This window comes from Argentina silus (genome assembly GCF_951799395.1).
Source record: "Argentina silus genome assembly, chromosome: 11".
In the NCBI taxonomy this organism is placed as follows: Eukaryota; Metazoa; Chordata; class Actinopteri; order Argentiniformes; family Argentinidae; genus Argentina; species Argentina silus.
In genome coordinates, this window is record NC_139665.1 from 6,280,314 (window position 1) to 6,298,737 (window position 18,424).

An 18,424-nucleotide genomic window follows, 5' to 3' on the forward strand; every position below is an offset into this window, starting at 1 on the left:
CATCTTGGTAACCACTGAGATCATTTTGATGACACTTGGGTGAATGATGCGTGTTGCCATAGAGATCCGGCATTTCCAAAATGACACTGATTGGCCCAAGGGGGGTGCTATAATAACAACAACTGAAATTCCAAACTTTGAACAAGCCTATCTCCTGCTCCGATTGAACTAGAGTGAGGAAATGTGTTAAATGTATTTGAATAATTGTCACCAATACCCCCCCCCCCCCTTCCCCAGTGTCTGCAAGGGGTTTTAGACAGATTTGTAGAATGAATGGGGCCCTTTGGGGCCCAAAATATGACTACTCAGTATGGTCACAACATATGTAACTAAAAACTGTCTGGGCTAATCAACTACAGCTAAGGTCAGGGCCAAACCAGGAAACATGTTAAACAAGTGGAACCCTTAAAAATCCCTTAAAAATATGCATTCCTTTCTGATCTACACAAGTGTCAAGGAAGTGGGTGCTATGGGTTGTTTGTGGACAGGACCAATGACACAAGACATGGTAACTACTATGACAATCACAACAAACACACATTCAATCAGTTTTTCCCATGTTTATTGACGAAATACAACAGATCAATGGAATAGAGTTTAAATGATCCAGCTACCAAACTGAGGTTTATCAAGACATATAGTCCAATGGTTTAAAAATGACTAGAGGTGGGTCAAGGAGTGTTTATCATACATACAATACAAATAAAAACATCAGGGTATCTTTCTTGAACGTTATAAAAAAACAAAAGAAAGACCTTCATTCAGAGTTAAAGTAAACATAGATTTCATTCAGAATGACTTACTATACAAAAACAATTTCATATCCAAGATGGATCTTTTCCCCAAAAACAAGGAGGTTTAAAAACAGAACAAAACTTCAGTTGTTTCGGTTTACTCACAGACAAAGGTTATATCCCTGATTTAAAATATTGTTAAAAGAAATGTTGCATTTCTCAAATGTGTTTGTCTTCTTAAGGAAAATTAGATATTGAGTATTTAAATGAAAGCTATCTTCATAAACGAGGGAGCTTTTGAGTCAATCTGATAAGCATCCATTTCATAAGATAACAAAGCATTCTGCATGTCATCAAAGACAATTGTAAACGATGGCTTTCTTTGCCAATGTGGAATGTTCATGATTCAAGCACAGACACCTTTTGGGGAGAAAGTATCACAATTGTTCATCTTTAGTATCTCATTATTCCAATTATTTTCAAAAACCATTATTGGTAAAAAATAAATCTTGAACCAAACTCCATACATTAAAAGAAAACATCAACAAATATCTTCTTTTTTTTTTTCTTTTTTTTTTTTTAAACAAAGAGTGACTGGGCACTTAAAAAAAGGCTCACTAATATTCACAAATTATATACATGGTACTAAAGCTAACAAAATGCACATAAACTCAAACACTACAGAAAAGAATACATCATAATGCAGTTGGTTTTCCAGTTGTCCGATACCTTCCCTACTTGCCAGGTCAACTCACTACAAACCAAAAAGCATATGCTCAACCCCAAATGGACCCCTAGTCCCTACCCCAACTAGTCCCTACCCCATAGCCACTTGGAGATCTGAGAGGATTGGACAAGTGTAAACAATGTAGTAGTTCACTCCATATTGACCTATATCTGGCCAGGGGGAAGTTCCATTCTAGATTACACCTACATGTATCCAATCCACTCACATCTACATCAATGCACAGAGAGTACTGTAGGGTCTAGGCATTGGTTTTAGTCCAATGCCTCAAGTGTATTGATTTTATAGCCAAAATGCAGGGAGGCGATATACTAATCTCTAATCTCTTCTCCTCACCATAATTTCCCTCACTCTCTATTCTGACTGTTCTTAGCCCTCTCTTCTCCTATTCACTCTGAGGACATCAGCCCATACATACTGTACCACAACTAACCTCTCTAAAGTGCTGCAAGGAAACTGGACTGACAGAAAAGACACTAGTGCCTCCCAAAACAGGCACACGTGTGTGTGTGTGTGTGTGTGTGTGAGCGTGTGTGTGTGAGCATGCGTGTGTGTGAGCATGCGCGTGTGCGAGCATGCGCATGTGTGCATGTGTGTGAGCATGCGCGTGTGCGTGTGTGAGCATGCACGTGTGTGCGTGTGTGTGTGAGCATGCGTGTGTGTGTGTGTGAGCATGCGTGTGTGTGTGTGTGTGTGAGCATGCGTGTGTGTGTGTGTGTGTGTGTGTGTGTGTGTGAGCATGCGTGTGTATGAGCATGCGTGTGAGCATGTGTGTGTGTGAGCATGTGTGTGTGTGTGTGTGTGTGTGTGACTGCCTCCCTCAGCCTCAGTATCTGGGCACCTTGGTGTAGTCCTCTTGGTGTATGCTCTTACACAGGCCCATGGACAGGATCATACCCAGCAGCTGTAGGGAACACAACACACATCAGATGAGCAGCACTGCTACATCTAGAGGCTTCACTGTTTCATTGGCTCATAGAAAACATCACTTGTTGAAATAGAGCAATACAAAAGACTAGACACTACTGTGATCACTCCAGCTTAGCAGGCCTAAAACCACGCTGACTAGACCACAGGTCACGCCAACCCTACACCAGCAACCTAAACCTTGCCGCAGGGATACATACACACACACTCACACACTATTCCTTCCTTGTGCAAGTGAGTGGTACAATGACTCTATTCAGCTGACTTGCTGAAGGGGAGGAACATGTATATGGTATGATCTAGATAAGCGGTTCCATTCAGACGGATAATGACGACAGAGGAACACGTGTTTGTAACAGAGGGAGGTCATGGGTTACCTCGATCACAGCCACGCCAAGACAGATCCCCAGGACAACGCCAGCATTGGTCAGGAGCCACGACTCCACACTGGAGGAACAGCCCTGGGGGAGGGAGAGAGGGAGGGGGGGGGGGGAGAGAAGGGGGGGGGGAGAAGGGGGGGACAGAGAGAGGGAGGGAGGTTGAGTGACTATATAACAGACAACTGGAAGTGAATGGCTACTGTGAAGTACTGTGCTACCACAGTCGAGGAGTTCTTACGGTGTCGTAGACGGGCCAGTCAGGTGACTGTGCCTCACAGAAGCCGCTGTCGGAGACGTTGGCGGTTTGAATGTCTGCGACCAGCGATACGTTCTGGCAAGAGCAGGGGAACAGGAGCTGGGAGCTGTTCACGATGACAGGGTTACCATGCCAGTCCATCTGTCCTGCCCACCCACAACACTCCATCTAGAGAGAGAGAGGGAGGGAGAGAGAGAGAGATTGAGTGACTAAGAAGTAACTAAGGAGTAACTAGGAGGCTTCTAGCGAAAGTGAGAATGATTACTTCGAGGGCTGTATTATGTTTATTCAGTTTTATGTGCACAGGTTGAAGTCAAGGGACAACGTGTAGTAAAAGCATGATTCCCCCCCCCCCAAACCCCCTAGTAAGGTTTTGTTCTCAATATCTGCCTCCTACAATCCCAGAGGCAGGACAAGCCACTACTTTGCAGGGTCCCTCATTTGAATAGGAATCAATTACACACTCTGTTGATCAGGTTGTCACTACAAACTGAGCGAATGGAGAGGAACAAAACTGCTCAGGAATGCTACCCTGAGGCCTGGGGAGACTTACGAAAATCTACAAAGTTTAATGGCTGAGAGGGAGCACAGTCGATGGGACATCATCTCAGTCACTCAGTCACAAAATTGGTCTATATAAGTCAGTGGCCAGAAGGAATTACTTAATGAAAAAAACTAAAACATTTCAAATCCATAATTGGAATTGCTTCAAACCATTACATTTTACTTCAAAGCTTTACTTGTGAAGAATAGTGGTAGCTGCATCATCATGTTATGGGTATGCTTGTCACCGGCAGGGACTGAGGAGTTTGTCAGGATCAAAAGAACATTTAGAAATTTGCTGAGTTAGTAGTGCCTGCCTAATGAACACAGTGTGTAATTGATTACTATTAAAATCAGGGACCCTAGAAAGACAAAGATATATAAGATGGATTCCAAAATCACATGAGCTATTATCCTTGCACTCAAATGGACTCAATTCAACTTAATGACTAACTTGGTGAAGAAATATTTGCATTTGAGCTAATTTTAGGAGAGCCATAGCAAGGGTGTATACTTTTGCAAACAGGTCTTACATTTTTTTTTATAAATAATTAAATATTTTTTTCACTTTGAAACTGTCCAGTAAGCTGTGTAGATCAGTGGGAAAAACAACAGTACTGGTAAAATATAGGATATGGGGAGGAACATGTGACCCTAGCGCTGTCCCCTCTCCTCACCGTCTTCTGGATGTAGTCCCAGGCCTGTTCTGTGGTGGTGTTCTTGCCAGGGTACTTGTTCAGGATCTGGGTCACGATGTTGGACATTTCATTATTCAACTGGAATAAAGAGGGGCAGGGAGAGAAAGGGTCAGTCAGTCAGTCAGTGTGGGTGGAGTGGTTTTCAACTCAACCAAGGAAAAGGAGGGGTTAGCTAACCCGCTATCAAAACAAGGGGAAAGCCTATGACCCAATGCCTTTCCCAACTACACACACACAATCAATAGAACAGTTGTTTGTAAAGGTCAGATTTTATGACCTCAGCGATCAACTCTGAGCCCTCTAGACCTCCTTTCCTTACCCATTGGATCAAGAGCTTGCACAGATACAGACTCTCTGAGCCTTTTACTGCTCCCCTAAGTGATTCCAGGTGTGTGTGTGTGTGTGTAAAACACACAAGAGCAAAACCACAGGAAGTATATGTTTAATGGTTGGTAAAACATGCCCTCCAAACCTACAGGCTAAACTAGCAGGCTAAGCTGCTTTGGACATGGTTGTTTGTTGAAGTGCTTAACAGAGCTCTGGGTATTGAAAAAGCAGATCTCCTCAAGTCCAAGCAACATCAAGCCTTGAATGTCCATTTGGCAGAAGGCCCTGGCTGACTGTATGCAGGCTCCCACCAAAGGCTGCCTTTCAATTTTTCAAGGAGGGATACTGTGGGTCTCTGAGCTGAATTCCTGCTTGGACGCTTCCCTTTGGCTCCTAAGGGAGACAGGAGGCTGGCCCAGAGGGAAAGGGGGGGGGGGGGAGAGTAGTGAGTGAGTGAGTGAGTGAGTAAGTGAGTCTGTGTGAGTGTGTGTGTGTGTGTGTGTGTGTATCTGAAACTTTATTGTTGGGTGGCGCATAGCCAAACAACAGAAGAGATTGGTGAGGTTGGCTTTGCTAGACTCTGCAGCAGGTCAGACCATGATTTGGGCTGATGGAGCAGGTCTATGAGGTACTACAGAGAGGGGAAACGAGGCAAAATTCCGGTAAATATAATAAAATGCGCTAAAACTCGATACTCACAATACAGCCCATAGCCATTTCATGCATACAAAGACATTGAGTATATTGTTAAAACTGTACCAGAGAGCAGACATGCGACCCCTCTCCAAGACCCGTATCCTCAATGCCCCCTCACAGACAGACAGACAGACAGACAGGCAGGCAGACACAGTCAGACAGACAGACACCTGGGCAAGTCTTTCCTGTGGGTCTCAGCGGCCAAGGCTTCCCTTCTGGGCAGTAATAACCAACCACACAACTACCCTGCACTGAACATGTGTACCAGTATGCATGTGCTTAAGACTGAACAGCAGGGGGCACTAGAAAACCACACACCTTGAATGCTCCTTTCGGTTTGCCAGTGTTGCCATCACAAAATCAGATCAAAACGAACCTGATAATGCATTATGCACATTCCATTGTTCTGACAGGCAGTACACATTTGGAAAGTCCCAGCAATGCTGGAAACACTTCAGTGAAAAAGCAGAAGGCGTCATCTGCTGTGTATTCTAGGGGATGAAATATTCACAGAACTGCAGATAGAAATGTAAAGTCAAGAGCTCAAGAAACAAAGTCTTTGCTATAGATGGCAGACACTCACACCTGTTCTAGGTACTAGCTCTACCCAACACACTCACACCCGTTCTACGTGACAGACTTCTGACCAATACGCTTTTTCAAAACATCACACACTCGGAAACAGACCCCAGAACACATTCTCAGGGAAAGAGTGAGAGGAAGTGACATGACTCACCAGGTCTTTCTGGAAGTAGATGAGCACGCCGGCGGACACTTGGGCCACAAGGGTCAACAGGAGACAGGTGAAGTACTAAGGAGGAAAAATGAGATGAGTCAAACATGTACAGTACCAGTCAAAAGTTTGGACACACCTTCTCAGTCAATGGTTTTTCTTTATTTTTTATTATTTTCTACATTGTAGATTAATATTGAAGACATCAAAACTATGAAGGAACACATATGGAATTATGTAAGTAAACAAAAAAGTGTTAAACAAACCAGAATATGTTTTATATTTTAGATTCTTCAAAGTAGCCACCTTTTGCTTTGATGACAGCTTTGCACACTCTTGGCAAGTTTGTGTCCAAACATTTGACTGGTAATGTACATTGTGGTCATCATCAATGAACCACTGACTGAATATATCCACCACAGACAGACGGACCGACAGACACAGATACAGACACACACACACAACTCACCAGTCCTAGCACACAGCGGATCTCATAGATAGCGCCCAGACAGCCCAGGAAGCCCATCAACATGGAGAGAGCTCCCACACCAATCAGGATGTAGGCACCGACCTTCAGCGCTGTGGAAGATTCCTCTACAGAGACAATATCAGGTTAGTATTTTCTACTGTATATGGACAGGTTAGCATGTTCTACTGTCTATGGACAGGTTAGCATGTTATAGTGCATATGGACAGGTTAGCATGTACTACTGCATATGGACAGGTTAGCATGTTAGCATGTACTACTGCATATGGACAGGTTAGCATGTACTACTGCATATGGACAGGTTAGCATGTTAGCATGTACTACTGCATATGGACAGGTTAGCATGTTAGCATGTAATACTGTCTATGGACTGGTTAGCATCGTAGTGTTATGAATAGCCACAGCCTAGCATCTTATACAGACATGTTAACATTGTAACACACACAGAGACGTGACGGATTCACTTCACTGTTTAAACTGATTTAGGTGTTCAGAGCACTCCCTTTCTGTCGCCTATTAATTCATTTAGTGCCGAGGGTGAATGAAGTCACCCAAATTGTCAACATTCTAGAGTGCCAAGGGTGACTTTATTCACCAAAAATGCATAAATTATGATGCTTCATTTTTGTAGCCAATCAAAGTATTGTTGCTAGGTAAATGCCACATAAAACACTTGGCACTCTAGGCGGTGAATGTTCCGGAATTCTTTGGCAGTTAGTGAGTTAAGACAGTTTTCTGTTCAATGTGCTACGATAAAGCAACATGCATTCTGTACTGTAACTATAGATAAACCATGACCTGATCTCACACCAACATGATCTGTCATGTTGTGTGTGTGTGTGTGTGTGTGTGTGTGACAAAGACATCCCTGGGCTGGCCTGCAGAGTTCCTGCTGTAGCTCTGTCTGACAGAAAGCTTCAACTGCTGCCAGAGTTCTGCTCTGGCCTGGACTACAGGAGATCTAGGTTACACTGAACACATTTGGTTCCAAAGAGTGTGTGTGAAGGTTTAAGATTGCAGAAGGGCTAAGTGTGTGTGAGGCCCCCGCCTTGCTGGAGTGTGTGTGTGTGTGTGTGTATATGTGTGTGTGTGTGTGTGTGTGTGTGTGTGTGTGTGTGTGTGTGTGTGTATGTGTGTGTGTGTGGTGTACGTGGCAACATTCTGAGGCCTGCTAAAGCGAGATCATTCCTGGTGAGACTCAAGAGGCCCGGAGAACAGAGTGCCATCATGGAGGCCAGACACGCACGCACGCACGCACGCACGCACAGATTACTTGAACTACAAAACACTGTTTGCAAGACTATTTCCATTACCTTACTATGTCTGCCTACAGTTAGGAGTCCATAAAACAACCCCCAGGTGTCATGTCTAGCTGCCCCAAAGAACTCTGGGATATCCTCTGGGGGTTGCTGAATAAGGGCATGCTGTTAGTAGGTGGACCCCCAAAAAAAGAAAACCAGAGGGGATAAACTCCTCTACGATGGAAAGGGGTGTGTGTGTGTGTGTGGGGGGGGGGGTCTCCAAACTGGGTGACTAGGGACTCACTGCAAACAACTACATGACCCTGGTGTAGTGTTGGTATATGTCCACCACAGAAAATATTTTACACAGAGGGAGAGATTGTTCACTTTGAAAACACACCCACTCTGCAATGCACTGACACACACTCACACACTTCTATCTAGACCATGGACATGAAGTTAAAGGGGCAATCTGGGATTGATACATCCATTTTGGACTTTTAAATTAATGACCTATAGTCATTGATTCTTATACAATATAACTTATAAATGCCTCATGAGCTTAGTTCAACTGTCTTACCCCATCAGAACCCAAAATATCCAACAATGTAATTGTAAACAAACAATGTATCGCTTCAAAACATGGTTTTATTCCATTTCTCTCGCACTGTAACTGCTTGTGACACTTATTCTTATAGAAAGTCTTAATAAGATAAGACGTTATCGTTGATTCACTTACTCTAGAAGAATGTACAAATCTCTGGATTAAGAGCATCTGCTAAATCACTCAAACGTTTAAAACGGTTAAGACTAGCATTTTGATGTCATGGATGGTCAGTCCTTGCATCCATGGCTCGAATTGTCTCGAGTCTATGAATTTGAGAGTGGTTACATTCCTCCAGCCCCATCCCTCAGCTGTTTACCTAAAAAGGTGGCAGGGTGACCGCTTTGTTGTTTGAATCCCAGATTGGCCCTTTAAAGCAAGAGGAAGTGACATGAAACCAAGCAAACACAAGGGCGGTACCTGGTTCGAGCACGAAGTACCCATCTGTCTTCATCTATGGGAGTGGCAAGCACCTTTCATCTGGAGCCCATCATTTCAAAGCACTCTATTACTCACCACTCATTGTTTAGGCACCATCTTGGGTTTCATGTTAAACCAAAATTAAATTGCGAGATGAAAAATGAAGCCGAAATTCAGTTTTTACATCTCAAATTTCCACATCAAATTAACTGATAGATTAATAGGAAAACATGTACCAGCCAACAACTCATTTGACATGCGTTTTGTTTCCACTGCTCCTCACACTCATGACCCATCACATGACTCAACCCACTAGGTACGCCGCTACACAGACCTCAGATAAACCTTTACATCACACAACCTCCCCTGGCTGACCTCACCCCTGCTTTCACATGTACCAAGTAGGCCATTGATTCAAACCCAAACACTCTGATCATCTTTTAATCCAATAGGGACGCAGAGAAACGCGCCATTGTCCAATCAATAGGGCTCATTGATGTAGGACACACAGCCGAGCTGTCCACTGTACTTTTACACTTGGTGTTCCAGACCACAGCACTGTACTAGGCCTTGTCTGATGACAACACTCTAGTCCTAATAGAGCCCCGCTCAGGAGAACACACACACACACACCCCACACACACCCACAGCAGTGATGTTAATGTGTCAGTGAGAGCGAGCGCTGGTCCGTCAGGGTGACGTGATCCATGCTGATGCGGCAGCAGAAAGAGGCCAGTGTCTGGGAGAGAAGGCACCTGTGGACGGGCCGCAGACCCGGAGGACAATGGCCTCTCTCTGGGTCTCCGTCTCTCCCTGTCGCTCTCCCTCCCTCTGTCTCTGTGTCTCAGTGAGAGGACAGGGCTGTGATATGGTCCAGTGGCTTGGCTCAGCCTGGCTAGCCGTGGTCTGAGCGGGGGGTGGGGGTGCTCAATGGTTGAGTCTGAACCAGGGGTTGAGAGAGACTAGAGATGGGTGTGCGTGTGCGTGTGTGTGTGAGAGAGATGAGCCTATAATGCATACAGACCATACACACGTGTCTGCATACATGAATATTCACGAATGCAGATCTGGGTCAGGGTGTTTGAAAAACTAAATGAGTTCAGATTGGGAATAGGCATGCAAAGCCAAGATGAGAATCACAGACAGACAGAGAGAGAGAAAGAGAGAGAGAAAGAGAGAGAGAGAGAATCTGTCCAGCAGTTGTGTTTAACCCTGCATGAAGACGATGACACATGGTGGAAGCATCAGGTCACCATAATCATCAGCCAGAGCCAGAAAGTCACAGTGAGAGTGGTACGGGCACTTACGCAGGACAGCCATGAAGCTTTGGTTGTCCAGGAGGACCCACAGTCCAAAGCCCATGATCAGAGCTCCAAACAGCTGTAGGGGGGGAGAGAGAGGGGGAAAACATCAGACAACATACAGAGGTACAAGATAGGCCCCAACACTATTTTACTATCAGTCCTGGTCTCCAGGGTACTCTCTAGTCTCTATCCATGCTGTTCCAAGGTCCTAACTCCCCGACCCGACCCCCGCTCCCTCCATATGCAAACATCTGGGACTGATTGGCTTATGTCTCTGCATGGAAGGAGGAGATGGTGTGTGTGTGTGTGTGTGTGTGTGTGTGTGTGTGTGTGGCTCAGCAGTTGCAGATTCTGTTCCAGAAAACCACGGACCAGCACCAATCATTCTCTCTCTTTCTCTCACACACACAGCAAGCAAGAAAGAGAGAGAGAGAAAGAGGGGGAGGGGGCTAGGACTGAGCGGATGAGTAACTAGGCAGCAATCACTTCATCTGCTCTGTAATTAAGACGGTGAGAGAGGGGGGGTGGGGGATGTAGTTGTAAACAGTTAATTGTGAGGATACTAAAGAAAGACAGATTGACAGATGAATGAAAATGAAGACCAGAGAGAGGGTGAAGGGAGAGAGAGAGAGAGAGAAAGAGGGTAGAGAATAAGAGTAGAAAGAACAAAAGAAAGATTGTTTGGTGTTTTATTTTATTTTATTAAATTAAGGGCTGAGGCTTTGATGGAAGCCCTCTCGGGTTTCCCACCTCACCCACACTCATTTTGTACAGCTGTATTATGTCGATTTATTTTCATTTTTGTTGGCGAAGCCAGGAAAACAAAGTGGGTTCACTTTTATTCCCAGTAGTGGGTCTAACATTGGCACGGTTAACAAACATGAAATACTCACGAAGAAGATGAGGTTGAAGAGGAACAGGAAGTACTTGGTGGCGGTCATGCAGCCCTTCCCCATCATGCTCGTCCTGGGGACAAGAAAAGAAGAACATCAATTCTTCTAGAACCTAAACACGGTCCAACCCCAGCCCGGGCCAGACTCTACACCGTTGTGGTCGACCATGTAGACATCTGACATCAAAGGATACAGGTGGTGGATATCTAGTCAGCATGCACCAGTGTGTGTGTGTGTGTGTGTGTGTGTGTGTGTGTGTGTGTGTGTCTCTCTCTCTGGATGTGCTTGGGGCTGAGTGTGTTGGTGAGTGATGTCTATAAGTGATGACAACTGACTAGAACCACAAGAACTACTGGCTAAGCTGCCTATGACAGGGACTAGAGAGACAAGCTTCAGGATTACAGACACACAAGCAGCCAAACACAACCTCAATCTCTCCCAGCAGAGCTGAGCTGAGCAGGGCAGGGCAGGGCAGGGCAGAGCAGGGTAGAGCAGGGCAGGGCGGGGGGGGGAGGGGGGTCAAAGATCTCCCACCCACTCTCTTCATCTCTTCATTCTGTCTCCTTATTCCTCCCCTTTATATCCCCTTCTTTCTTTCCACACACACACGCACATGTTATATCCCTTCCTCTGTCTGCCCCCCTCTCCCTGTCTCTCTACAGTAGTCATGGCCTCTTTCTGTCCAATAAATCCATGGCAGACACATCCATGGCTCAATAGTTCCTCCGGCAGCGTTGCCATGGTGTGTGCAGGGGGAGGGTCGGACCGGCGACCCACATTCGTAGCGCGTAACTGGGTTACAGTTCCACGTTGGCCCAGCTCCACCGCCCAGTGACGGTTGGAAAGTATTCATGACAGTGAACGGTGCAGATCTGAGCCAATGCCAGCCAAAGCCATCACAAAGACCAAGTTGGAGATGCTACACAGGGCTAACATTGGTGAACCACATTTTGTTCATGCGAGTTCACTTCAACATCAAACTTGGTCACGCATTCTCAGAGCTAATAAGTGGTCCAGTGGTGTTTGACTGAGGCCATGTCCCATGCCGTTTATTGTGTAGAACAGGGGAGGTGGAGGTAGAGGTAGAAATCAGAGGACAGGGATCACTAATGCAATAAATGTAATGAGGGTCCTATTGTGCGTGTCAAGTTAAATCAAGCGCATCTCAAGTTTTTCAAATATTTGAAACCATTGCCCAGGTCTGGTTAACAGACATACAATTGTACAATTGGCCAATATGATTATGTAAACTGGACCACTTTACTGCTGTTTGTGTGTGTGTGTGTGTGTGTGTGTGTGTGTGTGTGTGTGTGTGTGAGGAAAACACCCCTCTCCCCCAAATTGTGATCAAATTATCTAACGTTTATCTAGCCCTTGGTGAGCGACTGATTCAGACCAGGGCTGTCCTCATAGGTTTCAGTCTCCATCGTCCAATAAAAACAGAGAATAAAGACTCTCTGTCAGTGCTTTGGCCAAACGTGGGTCCATAGACCTATAACACACTAGACACTTTCAGACAGCTCAGCAGGCTACATAAAGACCTTACACAGGGTTTAGAAATGAGTGCAAGGACTAACAACTTTCTTTCTGGTTTCTGTCCCTGAAACACAAAGTGTGGACTAACTCCCGGAGGCCAGGCCAGAGTTCAGAAGGACATCTGTCACCATTTACAGCACGTCTAAACATTAGCTCACAAAGGCACATCAGTGGCACACTACTGTAGCGGTCGTGACAATACCACTGCTAGCTTAGATACATTAACACAACTTGTTTACAAAGATACATGAGTAGAAGCACCAGTCTAGTGTTGACGCCTCTGTGACTGTTCCTCGTTTCTGCTTGGCCTGAAATAACCTCTCTTCTTCTCAGTGCCAGATACCTCATGAAACATGTTTTATTATAAAGCCATAAAATACTCCATGAAGCCAGAGCAGTGCCAATGTATCATATGACTAGCTCTTCCTTTTTTGGTTGCTTTTTTTCCCCCTCTCCTGTCTCGAGCTGTACCAGGCACAGCAGAGATTTTGACTTCAGTGATGCAACAGACCTTAAAAGAGACAAATAAATTGGAGTAAGTGTGACATAAGAGTATTAGTGTGTGTATGTGTGTGTGTGTGTGCGCGCGCAAGTGCTGGGTCAAGTTCAGAGTATGGCTTGAGTGTGAGAACTAATTGTCTGTCCGTGTGTGTGTGCGCGTGTGCAGGCATGTAACTGACCGGTATCTGTGTCTCTCTGTGCCAACCTGATGTGTGTGTGTCACAATGCGCTCTCTGAAATATTCATGAGTCCAACAGCACACATAAAGGAACATGAGAAGTGTTCATTTCTGCTGTGCTCCAGGATTTGTTTTGCTAGGTGTGTCATCTACAGTACGGCCACAGATCAAAGGACAAGGGTGAAACGAGGCTATTACACAAGAACTCCACAAGAGAGGGTACAAGGGTCTTCTATTTGTCGGGGTCAGCAGAAAGTAGCAAGTGCCTACACATTGTGGGCTAGGAGTAGGCATTATTGGGGAATCACTTTTGTATGTGAAAGGGGCATAATCCTAGGACAAGACGACTGGCACTTCTTGTAGAGTAACAAAAGCATCATTCTATACACACACACCCTGCCCACTACACACACACACACTGGGGTCATGTGCAGCATTACAAACTCCCTGGCCAACACACACACACACACACAACCGGGCAGCACCAGCAGACTGGGTCCACTCAGAACCAAACAGGAGATGAGGGAGAAAATAGACAACAATCCAGCCTTTGTACCCTCCTCTCTCTCTACTGGTCATGCATCCAAACATCAAACAAATAACTTCAAATGTGTTTAGAACTTTGAACTAATATATCTACGATCTACAATTTCAAGCAACAATTTAGAATTTAAGAATGACTGGACTATGAACAGATCTGACACCAGTTGGACTCTCCAGCGTCTCACAGGCCCTTGGCTGTCCTCAGACATCATCCTCTAAGTTCTCTAATGAAGCTGAAAACAGGCTTGTTAATGGAGCGGTCATCTATTGAGCTAACGCACACGCTTGAGCTATCTGCTAACCCAGTCCACTGAGGAGCAGAGTTTAGCTTCATCAGCATTCAGCTGCTCTGGCCAGTGTACACACACGCCCCATGTTCACATACCCCCCCTCCCCGCACCACCTCCCCTATCACATCCCTCACACACTCACACAGACAACTCCCTACCCTATACTCCTGGTTTCTATAGCTCTCTTTAGTCACATTGAGACCTACACCTCCTCCAGTTTCCTAAGCCTAGGATAGTCTTACATTTCCTAAAACCGTTAAAAAGAGCCCCCGGGCCTCTGTTGGTCCCAAACATAAGTGCTTTAGTGAGAAAAGGCCATGTGTGATATGTATTGTGGTCGGGAGAGGAGAGTGTATGGCTGGACAGGTCCTCCGTGTGTCAAGTTTCTGTCTTTGTCCCAGCAGAGAAAGGCTGGCTGAAAGCTGCCATTGTATTGGTGGCCACTCAAAGCAGGGCCGTGTCTTACACTCTGTGAGGCAAGAGGGTGTGTGTGTGTGTGTGAGGGGAGGAGGGTTGTACAGTGTGGGGGTGCTGCCTAGTCGTGTCCTTGGCCTGTAATCCATTCAACGTGACGGTTCAGCCCAGCCTGTCTCAGCCTCCAGACCACTTCATTTACACCTCAGCCTCGCTGGGAAGTTCCTATGACAACCAGTGAGGCAGGAGGGGTGTGGGGGGCGTGACAGGGAGGCAGCCCAGAGACCCCTCGTGCCACTACTGGGGACATCTAAACACAAGAGTTCACCCATAAGGTTTACACTATAGGCCTAGGTTACTATAGGCCTTGGTTAATATAGGCCTAGGTTTCAGGTTACAGGGGCTGCTATGTTCTTCTCTGTTACTACAGGGAGATGGGATAACAGCAGCCCCGTTCCAATACTTTAAAATGCACCCTTCCCTCAATACTTCCTTGAAGTACTCACTGATGTCACAGGAGGTCACAGGAGTTTCGAGTTTAAAGTTTAAGTTGAGTTTAATGATTCATCAGCGCCATATGAAGAAATAACAACCTGCCGTTGTCAAACCAATCCGGCGTCCCCACCGGTAGAACAACTTCTGCTCACTTGTTACAATAACAATAACGACCGGGAGGGAAATGCCATTGAACCAGATGCACTGGTTCTACATACTCCTGAGACAGAAGCCACCGCCTATCACATCAGTCAGGTATTACAAACTCTGCCTCAGGGTTACATAATGCGGTCCAACTGTAATACTGTTTCTATGATGTTGTTGTCAGTAGACAAAAGGTGCAGACAAAAATTGGTGGGTGTACAAAGACAAATATCAATTAAATTGCAGCCGATAGAACAGACCCAACTGTAGCAGGAGTTGAGTGCAACAGCTGCTAACTCAACTACTTACACTGATGGAACCATTCAACAACCCTCAGTGTTGGTCTACAACATGGCTGTCTTGGCCAGGTCTCCCTGGGAAAAAGGATTTCTAATCTTTTGAGGGACTAAACATCAAACAAATAAACAAATCAATGTCTTGCATATGCTAAGGTAATCAAGGCCACATCAATGGAGGGGGGAATAAAAACCAAACCATGTCAAGGTGATCTACATCTCCAAAAGCAAAAGTGAAAGAAGGATCTGAGGTGAGGCCGTCCCAGGTAGTGACACTGAGGGACAGGCAGAGCCCAACCCATGTAGCAGGAGGCCAGCGCTGTCACACCCATAACAGGAGAATGGCCAATGTGTGTGATGCCACCGTGCCACCATGCCCACCAGTCTCACAGAGCAGTGACCTACATACAGGACACACAGCTACACAACCACTGCTGCCCTCATCCATCATTGCATAACACCATGTCGACATGGTCCTTTAAACACCCTACAACTCAATACAGAGAGAACAGCACACCACTGATGTTGGGTTGATATCATATGCACGTTGGGGGACTGATTGTGGCTGTTTATTAGGCGTTGGTTTGATACGATGAGATAATATTGAATATCTTGATATTATTCTCTTACAGAAAATAGTGTGTAAAAGTGCTTGGAGCTCCAGATATGTACATAACTACAAGTGCAGTGTCCGGCTTTTTGCAAGGCAAGAACATGTAGCAGTGAAAACATGTCTCTTTGTTTCACCAGACTACTTACCACACCAGCCATACACTATGCGCTGATGTTCCGTCATTTTTTGCTCAAGTTGGCATGTCTCCTCCATACTGCAGCAATGAACATTATATTATGTGTATGTGTGTGTGTGAGAGAGAGAGAGAGAGAGATATGGGCCACTGAGTCACAAGGTCAATGTCCATGTCTCCTATTGTTAGTCCCTATCAACAGTTGAACAGATAGTGTATTTGCCAGAGGGAAACAGAGAGTCAGGTCTGAGTCTGAACAGATGGATTCCGCTTTAGGCATCCCTCCCTCCAAAACGGGATAAAAGACAACTAGTGCACTAGGACATGCAAATATATTCTCAACCCCATTGTATTTTAATTAAATTATACTGTAGCCTACTTTATACAGGGAATAACAATAAAAACAAAGTAAATATATAGGAAAACAATGTAGCAACCAGATCCAGTAATAGAAAACAAGTGATATTTCCACAATAAGAGAAGTAATTTGGTGTCAAATGCTTGCTCCAAATGATGACATGGAAAAATATTTCCAGATTAGGCTTCAACATGAATGTTAATTGTTAAAAAAATACAACACTTTAAGTATTTGTAAACACTTTAGAATTTAGAGAGTGCCTCTTCATATATAGCATGGTATAGGACGATGTATGAATAAATTCGTTACAAAATATCTACAGTAGTCAAAGGTGCCGATTTGGAATAGTACAAATGGTTACAAAGTGTCGAGTATGGCAACCTGTAAGTATGGCATAACAACTGGTCTCAATTACTGACGTTGGTGATCGTAGTTTCAATAAGACTCATATCTGTAAACCTCCCCCAAACACGCCACATCAGCAACCCTTCACCATTCACAGACAACCATGACCATGTCCTAACCCCTTACCATTCAAAAGTTAGACAACAAATTCTATTCATAACCAATTCTGCAGCCATCCCGCAATTCATACTTTTCCATAAAGCTCATCAAGTTCTGACCTTGTCACCAACTTTTTGCGCCATTCCATCTACACAACTAACCACTCACAAACCTTCAGCAAAATCAATGTTTTACAATATCAATAATCTCGTATCAAAATAAGCCACTGTGCACCTACTTACGTTTTGCGAAGTTTAGAAGGAGAGAAGTTGGTCAAACAGACTGTTTCGCTGTCCTGTGCGTACGTATCGGAGCCGAGGGACAGAATAACAAAGTTGAGTCTAAACAACACGTTTTACACCATGGGAATCTCCTGTTCCCCACCATGTGGCAGATATGGGAATTAGCGAGCGGCGATGCGTTAACCCCTACATGCCCGACGCTCATGCGCTGTATTATGGTCGTGAGGCTGATTAGTTGATTCAAAAGAATACATTACAGCTGATGCAAGTTTTATGCAGTATTGAACGAGATTTGATTGTAGGTTCAACGCAGGGCTGACTATTTCATCATGAAATAAAGTCAAGGTCTAAATACCTAACAGGAGAGCCTGGGGGAGTGGATGGGGTCTGATTCACTTCAGCCCATAGAACACAAACAGAAACAAAGTTACTTTTCATCCACTCTTGGTTGAATCTCTATCATAAATGGGCAACTGCCCCAACTATCTGAAAATGACGACCACATCTCCCATGCAGGGAGGGAATCCTGTAGTAAGCATCATCCCTCTCAGTTCATTTCCAAGTCACTCACCACAGATGGGGTTAAAATCAAATTAACATTATCTTCTCATATTAAAATGCAATGGACATGAGTCAGTATAAGGTATGTTGTGGGAAGCCAGAGAGTTGTAACCTGCTCCTCAAAGTATGAGGGAATACTCTACTCTGGAAAATGACATAGAACCCATGTGGAATAACCTGCCTGCCCTTGTTAGGCCAGCGACAGTTCCCACTTTTAAGACTAACCTCAAGCTTAAGACTGACACCTTTTTAGAGCTGCACATGGTTGCCCTTAAAAACTCCCCTCCCCACTGCCTTTCCCCCGTTCCAGATGATTGTGTACGTGTATGCTTTTATTGCCGCGATGTGTTTTGTTAATGTGTTTGGTTTTTATATGATGTACAGTGTGTTGAGACCTTGGTGAAAATGCACTTTAAAACTAAATAAACTTGAAAGGTGATAAAACAGAGCCAGTACTGAGAGCCAGTATAGCAGGTCAGTGCTGTGCTGTCCGATCCTGCCTAAACCTTCGACGAGCGTGCCGCCAGGCACCAGGCTCAGTGGTGTTCAGTATTGATTGACCTGTCTAGGGGGTAGAGTAGTGAGGTCAGGCCCAGGCCAGGCCAGGCTTTGACACAATACAATAGTC

General features: G+C 45.0%; 1 protein-coding gene across 1 annotated transcript; it reads right to left on the reverse strand.

The window, feature by feature from the left end:
• Positions 1-545: 545 nt before the first annotated feature.
• On the reverse strand, positions 546-17,325 carry LOC310811930 (CD82 antigen-like). The gene is made up of 9 exons (XM_083680279.1): positions 17,236-17,325; positions 10,989-11,061; positions 10,099-10,171; positions 6,509-6,633; positions 6,043-6,117; positions 4,263-4,361; positions 3,025-3,210; positions 2,784-2,867; positions 546-2,383 (listed from the first exon to the last, which is right to left on the reverse strand). Exons 2-9 carry the CDS (start codon positions 11,052-11,054, stop codon positions 2,306-2,308), a joined length of 786 nt encoding a protein of 261 aa, XP_083536405.1. The 5' UTR covers positions 11,055-11,061; positions 17,236-17,325; the 3' UTR covers positions 546-2,305.
• Between the last annotated feature and the right edge of the window lie 1,099 nt (positions 17,326-18,424).

Bases quoted from the DNA above. Each gene is read 5' to 3' on its own strand.
- LOC310811930 (XM_083680279.1), bottom strand. From the start codon at position 11,054: ATGATGGGGAAGGGCTGCATGACCGCCACCAAGTACTTCCTGTTCCTC. The intron at 10,172-10,988 runs GTGAGTATTTCA...CCCCCCCTACAG, and splicing joins TCTTCAACCTCATCTTCTTC to CTGTTTGGAGCTCTGATCAT. The intron at 2,868-3,024 runs GTAAGAACTCCT...TCCCTCCCCCAG, and splicing joins ACTGGCCCGTCTACGACACC to GGCTGTTCCTCCAGTGTGGA.